This window comes from Balaenoptera acutorostrata, chromosome 2 (assembly GCF_949987535.1).
Source record: "Balaenoptera acutorostrata chromosome 2, mBalAcu1.1, whole genome shotgun sequence".
NCBI classification, from domain to species: Eukaryota; Metazoa; Chordata; class Mammalia; order Artiodactyla; family Balaenopteridae; genus Balaenoptera; species Balaenoptera acutorostrata.
Genome location: NC_080065.1, coordinates 45,948,159 through 45,964,539, shown reverse-complemented (window position 1 = coordinate 45,964,539; position 16,381 = coordinate 45,948,159). Strand labels below are relative to the sequence as shown.

Here is a 16,381-nt window from a genome sequence, read left to right as displayed (position 1 = left end):
TCTTGACTCTTCTTCCAATCACTGAGGATTTCTTACCTTTGTGTTCAGATTTATAGAACCGAGGTATGAAAGAATAATCTTGGGGTATGAGGGGTGGACCAGAATAGAACAAACAATATGCATTCAGAAAGCACTCCAAGAGAAAAAAAAAAGGCAACTTAACAGCATTTCCCACCTATAAAGAGATAGAGAACAACTACATGGTGGCTGGTACCATTTTTGTTTTTATCAAAAGTAAATAGAGGAGGGTTGCAGAGCAGAATGAGCAAGAATTAGCTCCACAGAACATCTGGACTCAAGCTGAAACCCTAAGAGACTGAGCTAACTGAGGGTGTATGACAGCAAGGGGAGCTCACATGTGGTGAGAACTTCATAGCGGAAAAAGCAGTTTTAAAAATTATTTAATCTGAGCCTCCTAATGCTTTTAAGTATTCAAAATAGTTATTATAATATCTATATTATTCTGGGACTCGAATCACAATTAGGAGACCTGACCCAAATCACATGCCACATGGGAGCAGGACCAAACATTAGAACCCTAAGGTCCAGTTCCAGGATTTCCCTCATCCTTAACAATGAACAAACCATCTCATTTTATCTCCAGCTGCTCAGGAATCTTTCCAAAGTAAATACTTACATATAAATTTGCATCTGTTGATGAAGACCATAATTTCATAAATAATTTTGGTAAAAAACTTAAATCCACAATTTTGTAACCATCTGTTTAAAAAATAGGATATATGTATCTCTATAACATATACTATTATTAAGTTCCTGCACTTGCATTTGTAGAAAGGAGGCTTAGGTCAATTTGTGCGAAGAACTTTCAGCATGCAATCTACTGGGTCAACAGTTGGCACCAACTGTGACACTCTTCTCTACAGCTCTCCTTGCACTTGACTTCTCTCTTTCTTAGAAAAGTCAACAAGAGCAATAACAATACTTCCATTGCACTTGTCCCTGGTCAGACCTCCCATAGAAAATACTATTTACCTCTGGGCACCACATTTTAAGAAAGACACGTTTAGACATTTAAAAAGTTGGCTGAAAAAGGAGCTATAGGAAGAGACTGAAATGTTATCAGGGATGTGTGAGGAGACCCAGAGTTTGCAGACCATGTCCTCCTCCTCTAAGCCTATTTATTTGTATTAATTGCTTATTTTTAGTGACACCAGAGTCAGATCTGCCAAAAAGTCTGCTGAAGTATTGAGACATGTTCTCTGGAATTTTTAATCTTTTCTTCACTTTCTGTTCGTACCTCTAACTTCTGGTCTTTTGTACTCTCTTAGGCATATTGCATCATCCTGGTTATTTTTAAATGAACTGCATTACTTTCTACATGAACTGTATTCTTTTCATTTGAGAATAGAAGGCTATTCTTAACACGTTATGAGAGTAAACATTATCAGAAGAAGAAATGACTAAAAAAATTTGGTAGACTAAAGTCAATAAGAGGTTATATGAAAACGAAAAATATACACTGAAATGCTCATCTTGCTGCCTTACCAAAAGTTACAAAGTAACACTGCAGGTATCAGTGGAATACTAAATAAGCACTGACAGGAGAGATGATACACAAAGACTCTGCCTGATGCTTAAAATACTGCTCCCATCCTCCACTCCAAATCATTTCTGTTCTCAGACCACTTAACTAATGAATCAAAAGTTTGAGAGGCAGTTTAAGAAATCACATGTGTTTTGTATCTAGGACTCTAAATATAGATATATACTACTCCAGGAAGTTAGTTTAGGTGCAGCCCGCTTTTTCCCAAATTAAGGAAAGGATATCTTGCACGCCAATCAAAAAGTAGAGGAACCTCAGTATAATAAGCTGGTTTTCCTGCAGTGTACCGCCATAAGAAAGCCTCAGTATCTTAGGAAACAGCATGTGAGATATGCCCATAAACTCTTAAGACAGCCTGCAATCAATTTACCCCTTTTGAGGGAGAGGGGCGATGCGGTTCCAAAATTATATTTGTACCATATAAAACGTGCAATAGATACAGACCTGTGAGTGATGGGGAAATGGACTGCTACTCCCAGTACCGAGCAAATTTTACAAAAGGTTAAAGTTTAAATGGCTTTACTGATGTATGGCATTACTATCATTAATTAAAACAAGCACTTACTGAGAATTTAACATAAATGATATCATTTAATTTTCATGAGTTGGATGAACTAGATATTATTCCAATTGCATAAAAGAGCAAACTAAGGCTGCAGTAGTCTGTATTCAAACCCACGTCTAACTCCACAGCCCCTGCTATTAACCATGGCATTATCTATTAATGAAACTAAACAAAAAGATTAAAATTAAATCTGCGTTTTTCTTTCCAGTAAAGGAAGAGTGAAATCCTAGAATTTAACATAATTAATTAATTAATTAATTAATTTTTGGACGCGTTGGGTCTTCGTTGCTGTGCGTGGGCTTTCTTTAGTTGTGATGAGCGGGGGCTACTCTTCATTGGGGTGTGTGGGCTTCTTATTGAGGTGGCTTCTCTTGTTGTGGTGCACGGGCTCTAGAGTGCAGGCTCAGTAGTTGTGGTACACAGGCTTAGTCGCTCTGCGGCATGTGGGATCTTCCCAGACCAGGGCTCGAACCCATGCACCTGCGTTGGCAGGCAGATTCTTAACCACTGTGCCACCAGGGAAGCCCCAAGAATTTTTACTCTTATGACTCACTGGAAAATCTACTGTGGATTCAGTAAATCAAAATGAAAAACATCTCATGTATGACAGCCATTTAAGTTTGTTGTAAAAATTAAAGCAGTGTATTTGTAAAATAAAGATTAATTCTGTACTTCCAAAGATAACAGTCTACATTTTAATTTTGGTATACTTAAGCTGGTAAAAATAACACCAGGTCTCTTGAAAAGATTCTATGTATCGACAGCAAAAGGAATCATACTCTTCCAAGTAATAAGTGAAATGGAAATAAATTTCATTCAAGATGTATTTTGCAATTTAAAAGCACAGAGGATAGCCCCTATCACCTCTACCCATCTCCTCTTACACTACATGCTCTTTGGTCACACAGCTCAGCCCTGCAAAATACTAAAGGTGTTGCAACTACCCCACAATTATCACTTTCATCACTTAAATTCCTACTTCTTCCACTAAATAGTCTGTTATACTTTTGATATTTAGTCTATTTGTTGGTTCCAAATATTAGCAAAACAGGTCTTGCCCCTATAAAAAGAGAGATAGGCAAAGCAAGGATAATTCAATTGCAAGAAGATTCAAGTATATGGTAGCAACACCAGGGGTCAGAAGTTATGCTAACAATCCTTTTAAAACATAAATCAGAACCACACTGAAAACAACAGCAACAACAGTTGGGGCTTGGGGAGACACAGGACAGGAGATGGAGAAATGGTGGCAATTTTTTTTTTTTTAAGATTTTTTTTTTTTATGTGAACCATTTTTAAGGTCTTTATTGAATTTGTTACAATACTGCTTCTGTTTTATGTTTTGGTGTTTTTGGCCCTAAGGCATATGGGATCTTAGCTCCCCGACCAGGGAGTGAACCCGCACCCCCTACACTGGAAGGTGAAGTCTTAACCACTGGACTACCAGGGAAGTCCTGGTGGCAATGTTTAAGCTCACAGTGTGGGTAGCAGAGTCTTGTTCAAAGTCATATCGAATAATCTGAGCCCAGCTATAAGTCCTAAGGGCTTTAAATAAATGGGAAACTACTTGGAGAATTCTCCCTCTATCCCCTGCTGTATCTGGGATATTTTCTATGGAATTACAAAAGAATAATATAAAGTGAAGTTTAAAAAGTAACTTGGGCTTCCCTGGTGGCGCAGTGGTTGAGAGTCTGACTGCCAATGCGGGGGACACGGGTTCGAGCCCTGGTCTGGGAAGGTCCCACATGCCGCGGAGCAACTAGGCCCGTGAGCCACGGTTGCTGAGCCTGCGCGTCTGGAGCCTGTGCTCCGCAACAGGAGAGGCCGCGATAGTGGGAGGCCTGCGCACCGCGATGAAGAGTGGCCCCCACTTGCCACAGCTAGGGAAAGCCCTCGCACAGAAACGAAGACCCAACACAGCCATAAATAAATAAATAAATAAAAATTAAACTTTAAAAAAAAAAAAAAAAGTAACTTACTTTACCAAAGGGGAAGGGTGGGGGAGGGATAAATTGGGAGTATGGGATTAACAGATGCACACTACCATATATAAAATAGATAAACAGGGTTTTACTGTAAAGCATAGAGAACTAGATTCAATATTTTATAATAAACTATAATGGAAAAGAATTTTTAAAAAAGAACATAGATATATACATATATATGTGTATAACGAAATCACTTTGCCGTACACCTGAAACCAACACAATATTGTAAATGAACTATACTTCAATGTTTTAAAAAGTAATTAAAAAAAAAATCTGACATCTTTTTTTAATATATAAATTTACCTATCTAATCTATCTAATCTATCTATCTATCTAAGGCTGTGGTGGGTCTTTGTTGCTGTGCATGGGCTTTCTCCAGTTGCGGCGAGCGGGGGCTACTCTTTGTTGCGGTGCACGGGCTTCTCACTGCCGTGGCTTCTTGTGTTGCGGAGCATGGGCTCAAGGCACGCGGGCTTCAGGAGTTGTGGCTCACGGGCTCTAGAGCGCAGGCTCAGTAATTGTGGCGCACGGGCTTAGCTGCTCCATGGCATGTGGGATCTTCCCGGACCAGGTATTGAACCCATGTCCCCTGCATTGGCAGGCAGATTGCTATCCACTGCGCCACCAGGGAAGCCCAAAGGTAAGTCTTAATATCAGCCAGCTCAAGATTTTTTTCATCATTGTCTTTTTTTCAGCCGGAGAAGTTACTACATCTATTCTCGTCATATTAAAAAGGGATGACCCACACTTTAATAAAAACAGCATGGGTTAGTTAGGAACAGGAGTCCAAGTCAAACCTGCCATCAATCAAATGTGCAACCTTATATACAGACTTAACTTCTCTTATGCATTATTTTTTTATGTATGTAAAATGATGCCAAAGCTTCTTCCAGCTCTATAGTTTGTAATGAAGAAGCTCTCTTAATTAAGACCAAAGAAATTAAGAGGAAATAATTATGATGTCATCCAGGTAAGGGTAAAAAAAAATGAGAATTTAACTTACTTGGATGTTCCAAGCCTTTTCATTTTTTTAAGGTATATTGTTACACTTCATTTACTTTCAGGTGCATAAAATAGAGTGGTACTGTCCTATCCACTTGTGATAGAAAGATATCTCAAATTTGCCTTTATTGTTAAATAAATCATAGTACATTCATAAAATAAAAATATTAGGCAGTTATGAAAAACCATACTTTCAAAGAATAATTGAAATTAAATTTTAAAAAGCCAGAATCAGTGAGTTAGTGAATGTAAAGCATTTAACACAAGGCTAGGCATATGATAAATGTTTAACAAATGATATCAACTATAATAACATCATTGTTATTAGCAAAACATTGTTAATCCTGACTTTGAAAAATAAAAAAGATGGAAGAGCCACGAAGTGTTAACTGTGGTTGTGTGGCTGTCTGTGTGAGATTACAAATGGTCTTAAATCTCCATTGTATCTTTTGCCAAATTTGGGTTTTGTTTTTCTTTACAACTATGCATTATTTTTACAAGATTTACCCAAACCAAAATTTTAAATCTTTGCTTCTATTTTAGATTTTAATCAGTTCTATATGATAATCAGCCACAATCTTCTAGAATAAGGATCAACACACAATACACAATTCTACTTGAACATAGTTACAATAGAACACTTATTTTTTGGACTTAGAAAGCATTATATTAATTTTGAATATCATTATTCATGAATATGAATTATCATGTGATATGTCTATAACAATAAATTATACTAAATTTGAATTAACCATAGAATTATGTCCTGATAGTGTTTTCTTTCATTTTAAAATGTTCTAGTTGGTTACAATGATTTGGCTTACCAGAAAAAAATCAATGGCCAAAGCAGTCAATAACACAATAATTTTGCTATTTGGTCTACCCTAGCTAAATGAGGCTGTTATGATAATTTTATACTTACTCTCTACTACTCCTGGAATTGCTCTATAATGCTGAAACTGATAGAAGGATTTTTCCAACATGTACTCAGGATTTATTTCTTCTACTCGTAGTAAGTTCAAAACCATGTTGTAGGTCAAATGGAAAGCACTATTTAGAGGATCAGCTGAGCCCTGAGAGAAAAAAACATGTCAATGTTGTAGATGTTAAAAATAAATTCATAAAAATATTTTTAACCTCCTGAACCGCATAACAGTTTAGTCTTCACTAAGGAATACTACAGAAATGTATTAAGTTCTTTCCTTTAAATGACCAACACAAAGTGATAAAACAGTTGATCTTTGGGAAAGTGAAGGGGGGAAAAAAATCACTAACTAGGACAGTAGCAGTTAAAATACTGTTGGCCAAGTATGTTTAGCTCTCTGCCTTATCTAGGTACTTGACAGGATTACACATTTTGCCCTCAGTGGGGAGGGCAAATAAGTTTCAGTAATGTATCACTTCCTGGTCAAATATTTAACCGCTGGTGTGAAAAGCTACATTTTCCCTGCTGGCACAGTGACTGCGAATGTTCAAGATGGTGGTTTCTCTATCAGCTTGAATCCCTAAACAATAATAAGCATAGTCACCTTTGTAAACGTGCAATGAACAAGAGAAACAAACCTTTAAGTTACTGAGATTTAGGTTTGTCACTGCAGCATAACCTAGCCTATGCTAATAGAGCACACTAAATTTATTTCAGAATGACATTCAGAAAAAATTAGTTATTTTGAAACTCTCAGCTTCCTGAAATGACATAAAACTGCCAAAATGTTTCCCCAAAACTTACAGACCAGTCTTTGTCAACACTTTGGTAATTCCTTTCTCCTCCTATTTGTGGCTGTTACCAAAGAAGAGCTAGTTACAATAGTGTGACCTTAACTTGCAACAAGGTTTATGTCCAAAATACTTCCTTGAGATCTAAACTTTTCTTACAACGTTTCTTCAGGAATACTTTCTTCTTTTCTTTCTTTCTTTCTTTTTTCTTTTAATATGTTTTTTTGGCTGCATTGGGTCTTTGTTGCTGCTTGCGGGCTTTCTCTAGTTGCGGGGAGCAGGGGCTACTCTTCGTTGCAGTGAGCAGGCTTCTCATTGCGGTGGCTTCTCTTGTTGCAGAGCATGGGTTATATATAGGTGCCCGGGCTTCAGCAGTTGTGGCTCGCGGGCTCTAGAGCGCAGGCTCAGTAGTTGTGGCGCACGGGCTTAGTTGCTCCACTAAGGGGAGCATGTGGGATCTTCCCACAACAGGGCTCGAACCTGTGTACCCTGCACTGGCAGGCAGATTCTTAACCACTGCATCACCAGAGAAGCCCAGCAATACTTTTTTCTAAATGCAAATACTTCCTAAGATTGAAAATGGTTATGTAGTGCCCAAATGAGAATGACCAAATTCTTGGGAGATACATGCTGAAATATTTAGAAGTGTCACAAAACATGCAAATCTTTAAATGGCATAGCAAAATACACAAATACTGTTAGGGTATTCAGAGGCTTTTAAATTGAGGTTCATAAGCCAGCCTTATTGCATTCAGAATTATAAATGTATGAATATAGGATTTTATGAGGAAAAGGAGCAGAACTTTCAACAGTCTCAAATGGTGGTATTCCTTAACTCCTGAAAAATCAAGAGCCATTTACCCTAGGGGGTTAGTGAGTAAGTCCCTAAAACCTTAATTTTTATGCACTTTCCTTGAAAATAGGGCCAAAGTGAGATGTGGAGTTAGTATGAAAATCACATTCTTGAGGAAGAGAGGACTGAAAGACAACTTCAGATACTTCATAATTTTACAAACAGACCAACTTTTTACTATTCTATTATTTTTCTTTTCTACTATTACCTCCTTTAAGAAATGTGGGGCTTCAATATTGCAAATGTTTATTTCCAACCTCAAGCTCTGCTTCTATATTCAAACTGCTGTAGAATACACCTATCTGAATTCTCCATCACCTTAAACTCAACATCGCATTTTAACATTATATCCAAGTGACCCCAGGACAACCCCAACTTATACCTGATATATTGATATAATTATTAATAGTCCCTTCTTTCAGTATTACAGTATCCTAATTTGATGCTATAAAATATGGCTATACAGCCGTTCCCCAGTGTCCTCGGGTTCACCATCTGAGGATTCAATGAACTGTGGTTTGGAAAATACTTGGGAAAAAAAATTGCAAAGTTCCAAAAAGGAAAACTTGAATGTGTCATGCAGCACAGGCAACTATATACACTGTATTTAAGGCTATTTAAATAGCGTTTACATTGTATTCCATACTATAAGTAATCTAGAGATGATTTAAAGTACATGAAAGATGTGTGTAGGTTATATGCAAATACTGTGCCATTTATGTAAGAGACATGAGCATCCTCTCATTTTGGTATTTTAATATACGTGGGGGGTCTTGGAACCAATCCCCTGAGAATACCAAGGGAGGACTGTAAATACACAGAATACTATTTACTCTTAAAGAAGAAAATTCTGCAATATGCAACAACATGGATGAACTTTGAGGACATTATGCTAAATGAAACAAGCCAGTCACAGAAAGACAAATCCTGTATAATTCCTCTTATATGAGATATCTAAAATAGTCAAATTCATGGACTTAAAGAGTAGAATGGTAGTTGTCAGAGACTGAGAGGAGGAGTAATTGGGAAGTTACTAATTAAAGGGCATCAAGTTTCAGTCAAGTGAGATAAATAGAGATTAGCTATACAACAGTCAACAACAACATATTTTACAACATCATAATTTATTAAGAGGATAGATCTCATGTTAAAGGTTCTTTCCACAATAAAATTTAAAAACGCTTTTTTTAAATGAAATGAAAGACAATAGAAATTTACACTTATAGGGTTAACAAATCTAGAGATGTCAAGTAAATGGAATGAAAAAATCTGTACTAAAGGAACCAGATGCTGCCATTAAAATATTACCTCCTGACTCAATTATTTCCATACACAGAGTACGAGGTAAGAAAATTAGTGTTTATTATATGCGACAACATTTAAAGAAAATAACACAAATTTTCAGTCTTGACCATTTTCCTTACACAAAGAACTAAAGTTATATGGACACTTAAAGATGGGTTTCCAAGTGTTAATCTTTAAAACTGAAAATAAGACACCATAAGATCACTCTATGAATATGTACAGATAAGCTTTGTCTTTACTCATATAAGAACATTTAAAAAAAAAAAAGAGGGGCTTCCCTGGTGGCGCAGTGGCTGAGAATCTGACTGCCAATGCAGGGGACACGGGTTCGAGCCCTGGTCTGGGAAGATCCCACATCTTCCCGCAGAGCAACTAGGCCCATGAGCCACAATTACTGAGCCTGTGCGTCTGGAGCCTGTGCTCCGCAACAAGAGAGGCCACGATAATGAGAGGCCCGCGCACCGCGATAAAGAGTGGCCCCCACTTGCCGCAACTACAGAAAGCCCTCACACAGAAACGAAGACCCAACACAGCCATAAATAAATAAATAAATAAATAAATAAATAAATAAATAAATGAACCCAAAGTTTAAAAAAAAAAAAAGAAAAAAGAACTTTACCTATTTTTGCTTCAGCATACCAGGCTTCCTACAACCATATCTCAAATTCTCCATGCAGTTTCTAAGTCTTAGAAGTTGAACACAGTATATTTCAGAGATACTGACCTATGCACGTCTTAACATGTTTCGAAGATTTATTTTAAGTAGCTAATCAGCTGGCAGTTAATTTTATACTTTAATTCATGTTAAGTTTCCTATCTTATTGACAGTGTTCTCTATGGATATGCTTAATAATTCCTTACTATCAATACATGGAGAAGGAGAAGGAAAGCAATCAGGCAGGTCAAACTTCTTTGAGAAGCTCTTCAAAATAAAACAAAAATCTTAGACAATCCAAAACACAAATACTAAGCAAGCAAAAGGTTAATTTGAAATAAAGCTTATAAATTTAAATTTATTATTGGGATATTATAATCTCGCAACAGGATGAATTAGAATGGTAGATTATAGAATTAATTTATTAAGCTATCTGGGCTTGCAAAGGTATAGGAAGATAACTGTGCATAATACTGATAATATCTGCCCTACTTCCTGCGCTGATAGGTGAGAAGTGGTTTGTGCAGTCGAGTGGGCAAATATAGAGGTATCTCAAATTTGGAGGGCAAAGTAAACATTTCTGCCCTCTGCAGATCTCCATCCCCTCCACTGCACGACTTACTCTTTTCCTATTAGAACAGAAAGTAGGGTACAAAGTATCAGCAATTTGAGCAGTTACCCTCTTCCACCTTCCTAAGCCCAGATAGCTCAGTAAATTAACTCATCTACTCAGAGAGGTACTTGAACTGACACAATTAATTTCAATGTGGTCCTGAAGTATGTTTCTCAAATTCCTGGTGAAGGCACAGAAGCTTAACTTGTTACCTTAAGTAGTTGTTTTCCAATCGTTGGGCTCATCTTTTCATCTACCATAAGAATTACAATTCCTCTGTCATCCATTCCCCTCCTTCCAGCACGACCAGACATCTGAATGTATTCACCAGAGGAAATCTGAATGAACATAATTAAAAATGAAAAGCTTAGGAGAAAACCTAGTGAAAAACATATTCTTAAAATTATTCTTATCATAAAGTTCACAAGCACAAGCTACACATTCCAAGAAAGGAAACAAGATTAAAAACATGAACTTTTAGGAAAGTTTAAGTAAAAAGACAAAAATGCAAAACACTTAAGAATAATGTTGCAAAACTAAATTTTAGCTCCAAAATGATCAAATAGCTATAGAGAAATACTGGCTAATTCAATGGCATAAAAGATATCTTTGAACTATATATTCTGGAAAACAGGAAAGTTTAAGAAAGCAAACAATGACCCAAACTCTATTAAATACCAATTCTGTCTTGATTATAACAAATTTTCTTAATTTCCAAATGAGATTAATATAAAAATCAACACACACAAAAAGCACAATTTCTATTTTCTCAGTGTATGTCCTTGGCATTCAGAAGAGTCCATTCATCACTAAGAACCACCTAAGGGAGAAAAGTTAGTAAGTCTCCCATGCATAGTCTTTAAGGGTAAAACTGAACCACCTGAACACTGGGCAAAGTTTTATCTCTAAGTACATGTATACTTTTTTCCTGTGGAAAGGGTCCAGCGTGTTCGGACTCTCAAAAAATGTCTGACTCAAGAAGAGTTACAAACCACTGTGCTACTAGAAGGCATATTACTGATAGCATCAAAAACAGACCTAACGACCTGGGACCAACCTTAAAGATCAGAAAAGAACATTTCAAAAAGGCAGTCCAATAAAATCTCAACAGCGCTCAAGGTCATCGTTACATTTTGACACATTATGATTTTTAGATTTCATAATTAGGATCTTGAATCATCAAGAAATGGTTGTTTTCTTAAATTCAATTACCCGCTTTACTACATACCCTTCCCTGGGGTCCACTGGATGCCAAGGAGCATGTAAAGTCACGAAAAACTTATTTATTTGTTTTCTTGTAGCATCAGTTTTATTCAAAGAATTAAGTAATTTTAAACTGATGATGAAGAATTTTAAAATTTACATTAACTTAAAATATAAAACATATGGAAGACTTTATCCACGTTGCAATTAAAAATTATATTCTACATGAAATAATCTTCTTTTGACTTAAAAAAGTCACAAGTTACAGAAAGTTTCTGAGGCATTCTCAAAACTTTAAGGCCTTCTCAAAACCTAGAGGCCTTCTCTATGACGCCTCCCTGACCACTTATATACAAGTGACTTCTTTTCTTGTGTTCTATTCTTCCTATACATACTTCTCAGAGCCCATAAAATAAACTTCCACCTGCACTAAGTCTCTTCACAGTAGGGATTAGTTTGGTTTTGTTTTAAATTTAGCATTCTTAGTATCTACCATAGCTCTAGGCCCATAGTTTAAGTTTGGTAAGAAGCGATTACTTGCTTCTGGATTAAGGATTTATTTTTACTCCAATTCACCATTTCACTCATGATCCCAACTTTTGCCTTAGAAAAGACATATGTGCAAACCTATTAAAAAAAAAATCTCTATTTTAAACCTAAAGAGTAAAACAGTGAGCTACAACTGTAGCCACTACAGTAAAGGTGCTTTAAATAACTTAAAATTTGAAGAAATAAAAATTCTAGACGTATTTTAAATGCATTAAAAGCATTCATGACTCATCTGCACACTTATCCCTCATCACCAAACTCTTTCACCTAAAGTAGTTTTTGGTTTTTGTTTTTGGCTAAAGGATAGAAATACAAAGGATCTGAAATTAAACTTTGATGAACTTCTCATATTAGCTCAGGTACAAGTTTTAAAGTATTTAGAACTGAAAATCTCAAAGACTACATGAGCCAAAATCACCTTAGGTAAAACAACTGAAGTTAAAAGTTATTTCAATATATGAATTATTTTACTTACCCATCGGAAATCCTTCCCATCAAATTTTCGGGCGCTTGTAAATAAAACAGTTCTAGCTGGCATGTTAATCCCCATAGCAAAAGTCTCAGTGGCAAATAAGGCCTAAATGAATAAATAATTATACAATTAAACACGTATTTTAAACTGAAAAACTAGTTTCATTAATAAATTACTCAAGTATAAATAAATCATTAATTTTAAAAATTAGTTGTTAATGAAATTCTACAAAAATAAGACATGCTACCCCAGGTGTATTTCAGTATTTTATATACAAAATTATTAAATTGACACATAATTATGTATATTATAGTAAATTTATAATATTTAATGTCCCTTGCATTGCAGAAATTTTTTAATTGAGGGAAAATAGTCTTTCTTTCTGTAATTCCAGTGGTGATAACTTGGAGAGACTACTACTGGTCTAATGGACAAAGCATTATTAAGCTGGAGAATATTTTTCTAAACACAGTCACATTTCCTGGTTTCTTCATTGATGATGCAGTGGTTTTAGAGACACCTTTAAAATCTCTGAGGGGAGATCAAAATCAGTGGCACTTCATGTTCACATCTAAGACTTTACCAACAAAGAGCACACAAAGGTATGTGTACAAGTTAAGTCACTGAAGTACTGTTAAATAATCTAAATTTTCATCCATAGGTAACAATATAAAAACACTTTATTTCATCAACTTAACAGAATGCTATTCATCTGTTAAAAAGAATGAATAGCAATGCATATGACGAAATTGAATAACATGGGTAATATAATCACTTTTGTTTACAAACTAAATCAAATATTATTTGTATGTATCCTAGTGGATATTTCTAGAAAGTGAAGGGCAATGGTGGTCTTTAATTTTTCACTTTATGTACAGTTATTCTATTTGAATTCTACAATCCACAAGTATCACTTAAAAGATTCTTTCAAATGGGTCTCAACAAAACATGCAATCTATATGAGGACATCAACAGGACCTTACCAGGACCCAGGTACAAATAGTGACCAATTCTTTACCTAAAATACCTCAAGTATGGTCTTTAGGGTGAGTAAGTTTCTTTTAAATATCCTAGTTAGTGCTGAAGTTCTCATGACAAATCTCTAATCTGATTTTTAAACATTAAATAATTTATGAGTCATATAAAGGCTTACAACTATATTTTGGAGTTGTTTCCCATTTTCAACATCCCATTACTGGGTACAGACATCGACATAATATTAAAAATTAAATCAGACTCTCTTTGGTTTAAATGAGAACATCCTAAAAACTCTTTCATAAGTCTAAACAGCAATTCTCCTTGTCTTTTCTAAACTAGTCCTTTTAATCTGTATACAGAATGGAGTCCACTTACAGTATCAACTTCAGGTCTGAAAATTAAACAGCACATTCTGGAAAATTCTACACTGTATTCAGTAATGATACCATTTCTTACTTTAAAACTAGGAAGAGAAACAAATGACTTTTACCTATAGTCCAAAATTTATGAAGTATAACACTGTATACAAAAATAAGTTCATTACCTAAGCCATTCTGTTCGACTTACTTAAAAAACAGTAACAATTAAAAAAAAAAGTTGCCTACAAACAGTGTTCTTGATAACTTTCAAATTGCTCACACAACACAATTTTAGGGCATAATAAATAAAATAAAATCATACCTTTATCAATCCTTCAGAAAAGAGAATTTCTATAGTTTCTTTCAAAATAGGAAGTAAACCACCATGGTGAATACCAATCCCCCGCTTCAAGAGAGGAAGTACATGTTCAACCTGCGATTGGATTCAATTTTATTTTTAAAAAGACGTGAGGAAAAGAACTTTTAAAATGTGAAACTAACAAAATTAAGAAAAATGGGTAATCAAGAAAGAATGCTGTTTAAAGAAATGTTATATAACTTTCCCAGAAAAACTAGAAACCAAACCCATATTCCCACAAATTATTAAACTTAAAACACAATATAATTCTATCCTAGCTTTAATATGAAAGGCATGTTTAAATAAACTTTATAAATGTTTTGCTTCCTCAAATTTTCCAGCATCACTTCATCTCCTCTAAAAAAATTAAAGGTTATGACAGCAAAGTTTGCATCTGCACGAAATAAACTTAAAAAATACTGGCCAGGAGTTCCCTGGGGGCGCAGTAGTTAAGAATCCGCCTGCCAATGCAGGGGACACGGGTTCGAGCCCTGGTGCAGGAAGATCCCACATGCCGTGGAGCAACTGGGCCCGTGAGCCACAATTACTGAGCCTGCGCTCTAAAGCCCGTGCTCCACAACGAGAGAGGCCACCGCAGTGAGAAGCCCGTGCACCACAATGAAGAGTAGCCCCCACTCGGCACAACTAGAGAAGGCCTGTGCACAGCAACGAAGACCCAATGCAGCCAAAATAAATAAATTAAAAAAAAAAAAAATACTGGCCAACTCAAACCAGAAGAAAATAAATAACTGTAAAGCATATTTAATATAAATATGTACTTTATCTAAAAACAAATGAATTACTGAAGAGTTCATTCTCATTAACACTATTAAATGCCATTAAATTTTACTATTAGAAGTGTGCTAGGATAACAAAGATGTATAAAGACATGGCTCAGCCCTTAGATACTAATAATTCAGCTGGAAAGAAAAATTACTATAAGATTTCATAAATTAAATACCATTTTAAATACCAAGAAACATGCAATTGCAGTCTTATCATAAATCCCACACAAATCAAAGCAATCATCTGTAAGCAGAGTATGACCTTCCAATTTTTCTTTTCACAAAATAAAACTTTCATATAGTATTAGGTTGGGCTAAAGCATTAGTTCTCAGTTTCGGATGCACATTAGACCAACCAGGGGAGTTTCTGAAAGATTCTAATGAACAGGACACACGCGAGACAATTAAATCAGAATCTCTGGAGTGGCAACAAGGCATCAGTATATTTTAGAACTCCTAAGGCAATTCTAATAGTCAAAAGAAAAAAAACACTTTAATTAATTAAAGCAAAGTAGAAATCAAATTTCTCACTAAACTTAGGTTTGCTCTATTGTTTTGTTTGGTAGACTTATGAATTAAGAAATTCACTGACTTAAAATTAGCATTAAAAATTTTGTAGTATTAGAAACAGAAGCAGTAATTTCCAGATCATGCTAGCTTTCAGAGAAAAGGTTCTTTAAGGCAGCAAATGTTTCCTTTTGTCACCTTCTTAGAAGTTCAAAATAAGAATCAAGGTATCATTTCAGTGCACAATGCAACATATTTATTGCAGTGTGCAAACAGTGCAATATATAATATAGCAACAAATCCAGGAAATACAAAGTGAATATATACTATCTGTAAATAGCCACAGTCTACTTAATGACATTAAACACACACCTGAGGGAGCTTTTTATCTTCATCCGACAAGCAGTCAATTGCGTTACTGAATACTTCTTCAACCATCTTCTTTTCTTCATCTAAGAGAGAAAACCCAAGTGTATATAAGTATCTAAATGAGTCAGTGATAACAAATTTCACACACAGCAAAGAATAAGAGTCTATAAAGAGTAAAAGACTCACGATTTAAGATAGGCAGAAGGTAAAGTAGATCAAATTTTCTACATAATTATTTAATAAAATTCATTGCCTTTCAAAACAGATCTAGCAGAGTTAGTCCACGAATGAAAGTACTATCTTATAAAAGCAGTAATAGTAACTACGCTAGGTATCTATTTAAGTCAAAAAATTACAGGACACAGGGATTATTATTTCTCACTATTAAAGAAAGTAAGGCATAGAGCAAATAATGGGCATTGGTATTAACTGTTACATGAACAATTCCAAAGACTATGCTCTTAACCATTACACTGCCTTTTTATAAAGTGACTATTTGTCAATAAATATTTGTTGACTTTATCAATATAAAACCCTGCA

At 35.3% G+C, this 16,381-nt stretch overlaps 1 protein-coding gene across 2 annotated transcripts in view; it reads right to left on the bottom strand.

The window, feature by feature from the left end:
• MTREX (Mtr4 exosome RNA helicase) overlaps positions 1–16,381 on the bottom strand; it is a 135,429-nt gene that overhangs the window by 68,756 nt on the left and 50,292 nt on the right. For both annotated transcript variants that reach the window (XM_057540028.1, XM_057540027.1), the window contains exons 12-16: positions 15,845–15,924; positions 14,145–14,255; positions 12,489–12,590; positions 10,474–10,599; positions 6,042–6,192 (exon numbers count right to left, since the gene is read on the bottom strand). In XM_057540028.1, the coding sequence (XP_057396011.1) occupies positions 6,042–6,192; positions 10,474–10,599; positions 12,489–12,590; positions 14,145–14,255; positions 15,845–15,924 (570 nt within the window). The remainder of the gene's footprint in view (positions 1–6,041; positions 6,193–10,473; positions 10,600–12,488; positions 12,591–14,144; positions 14,256–15,844; positions 15,925–16,381) is intronic.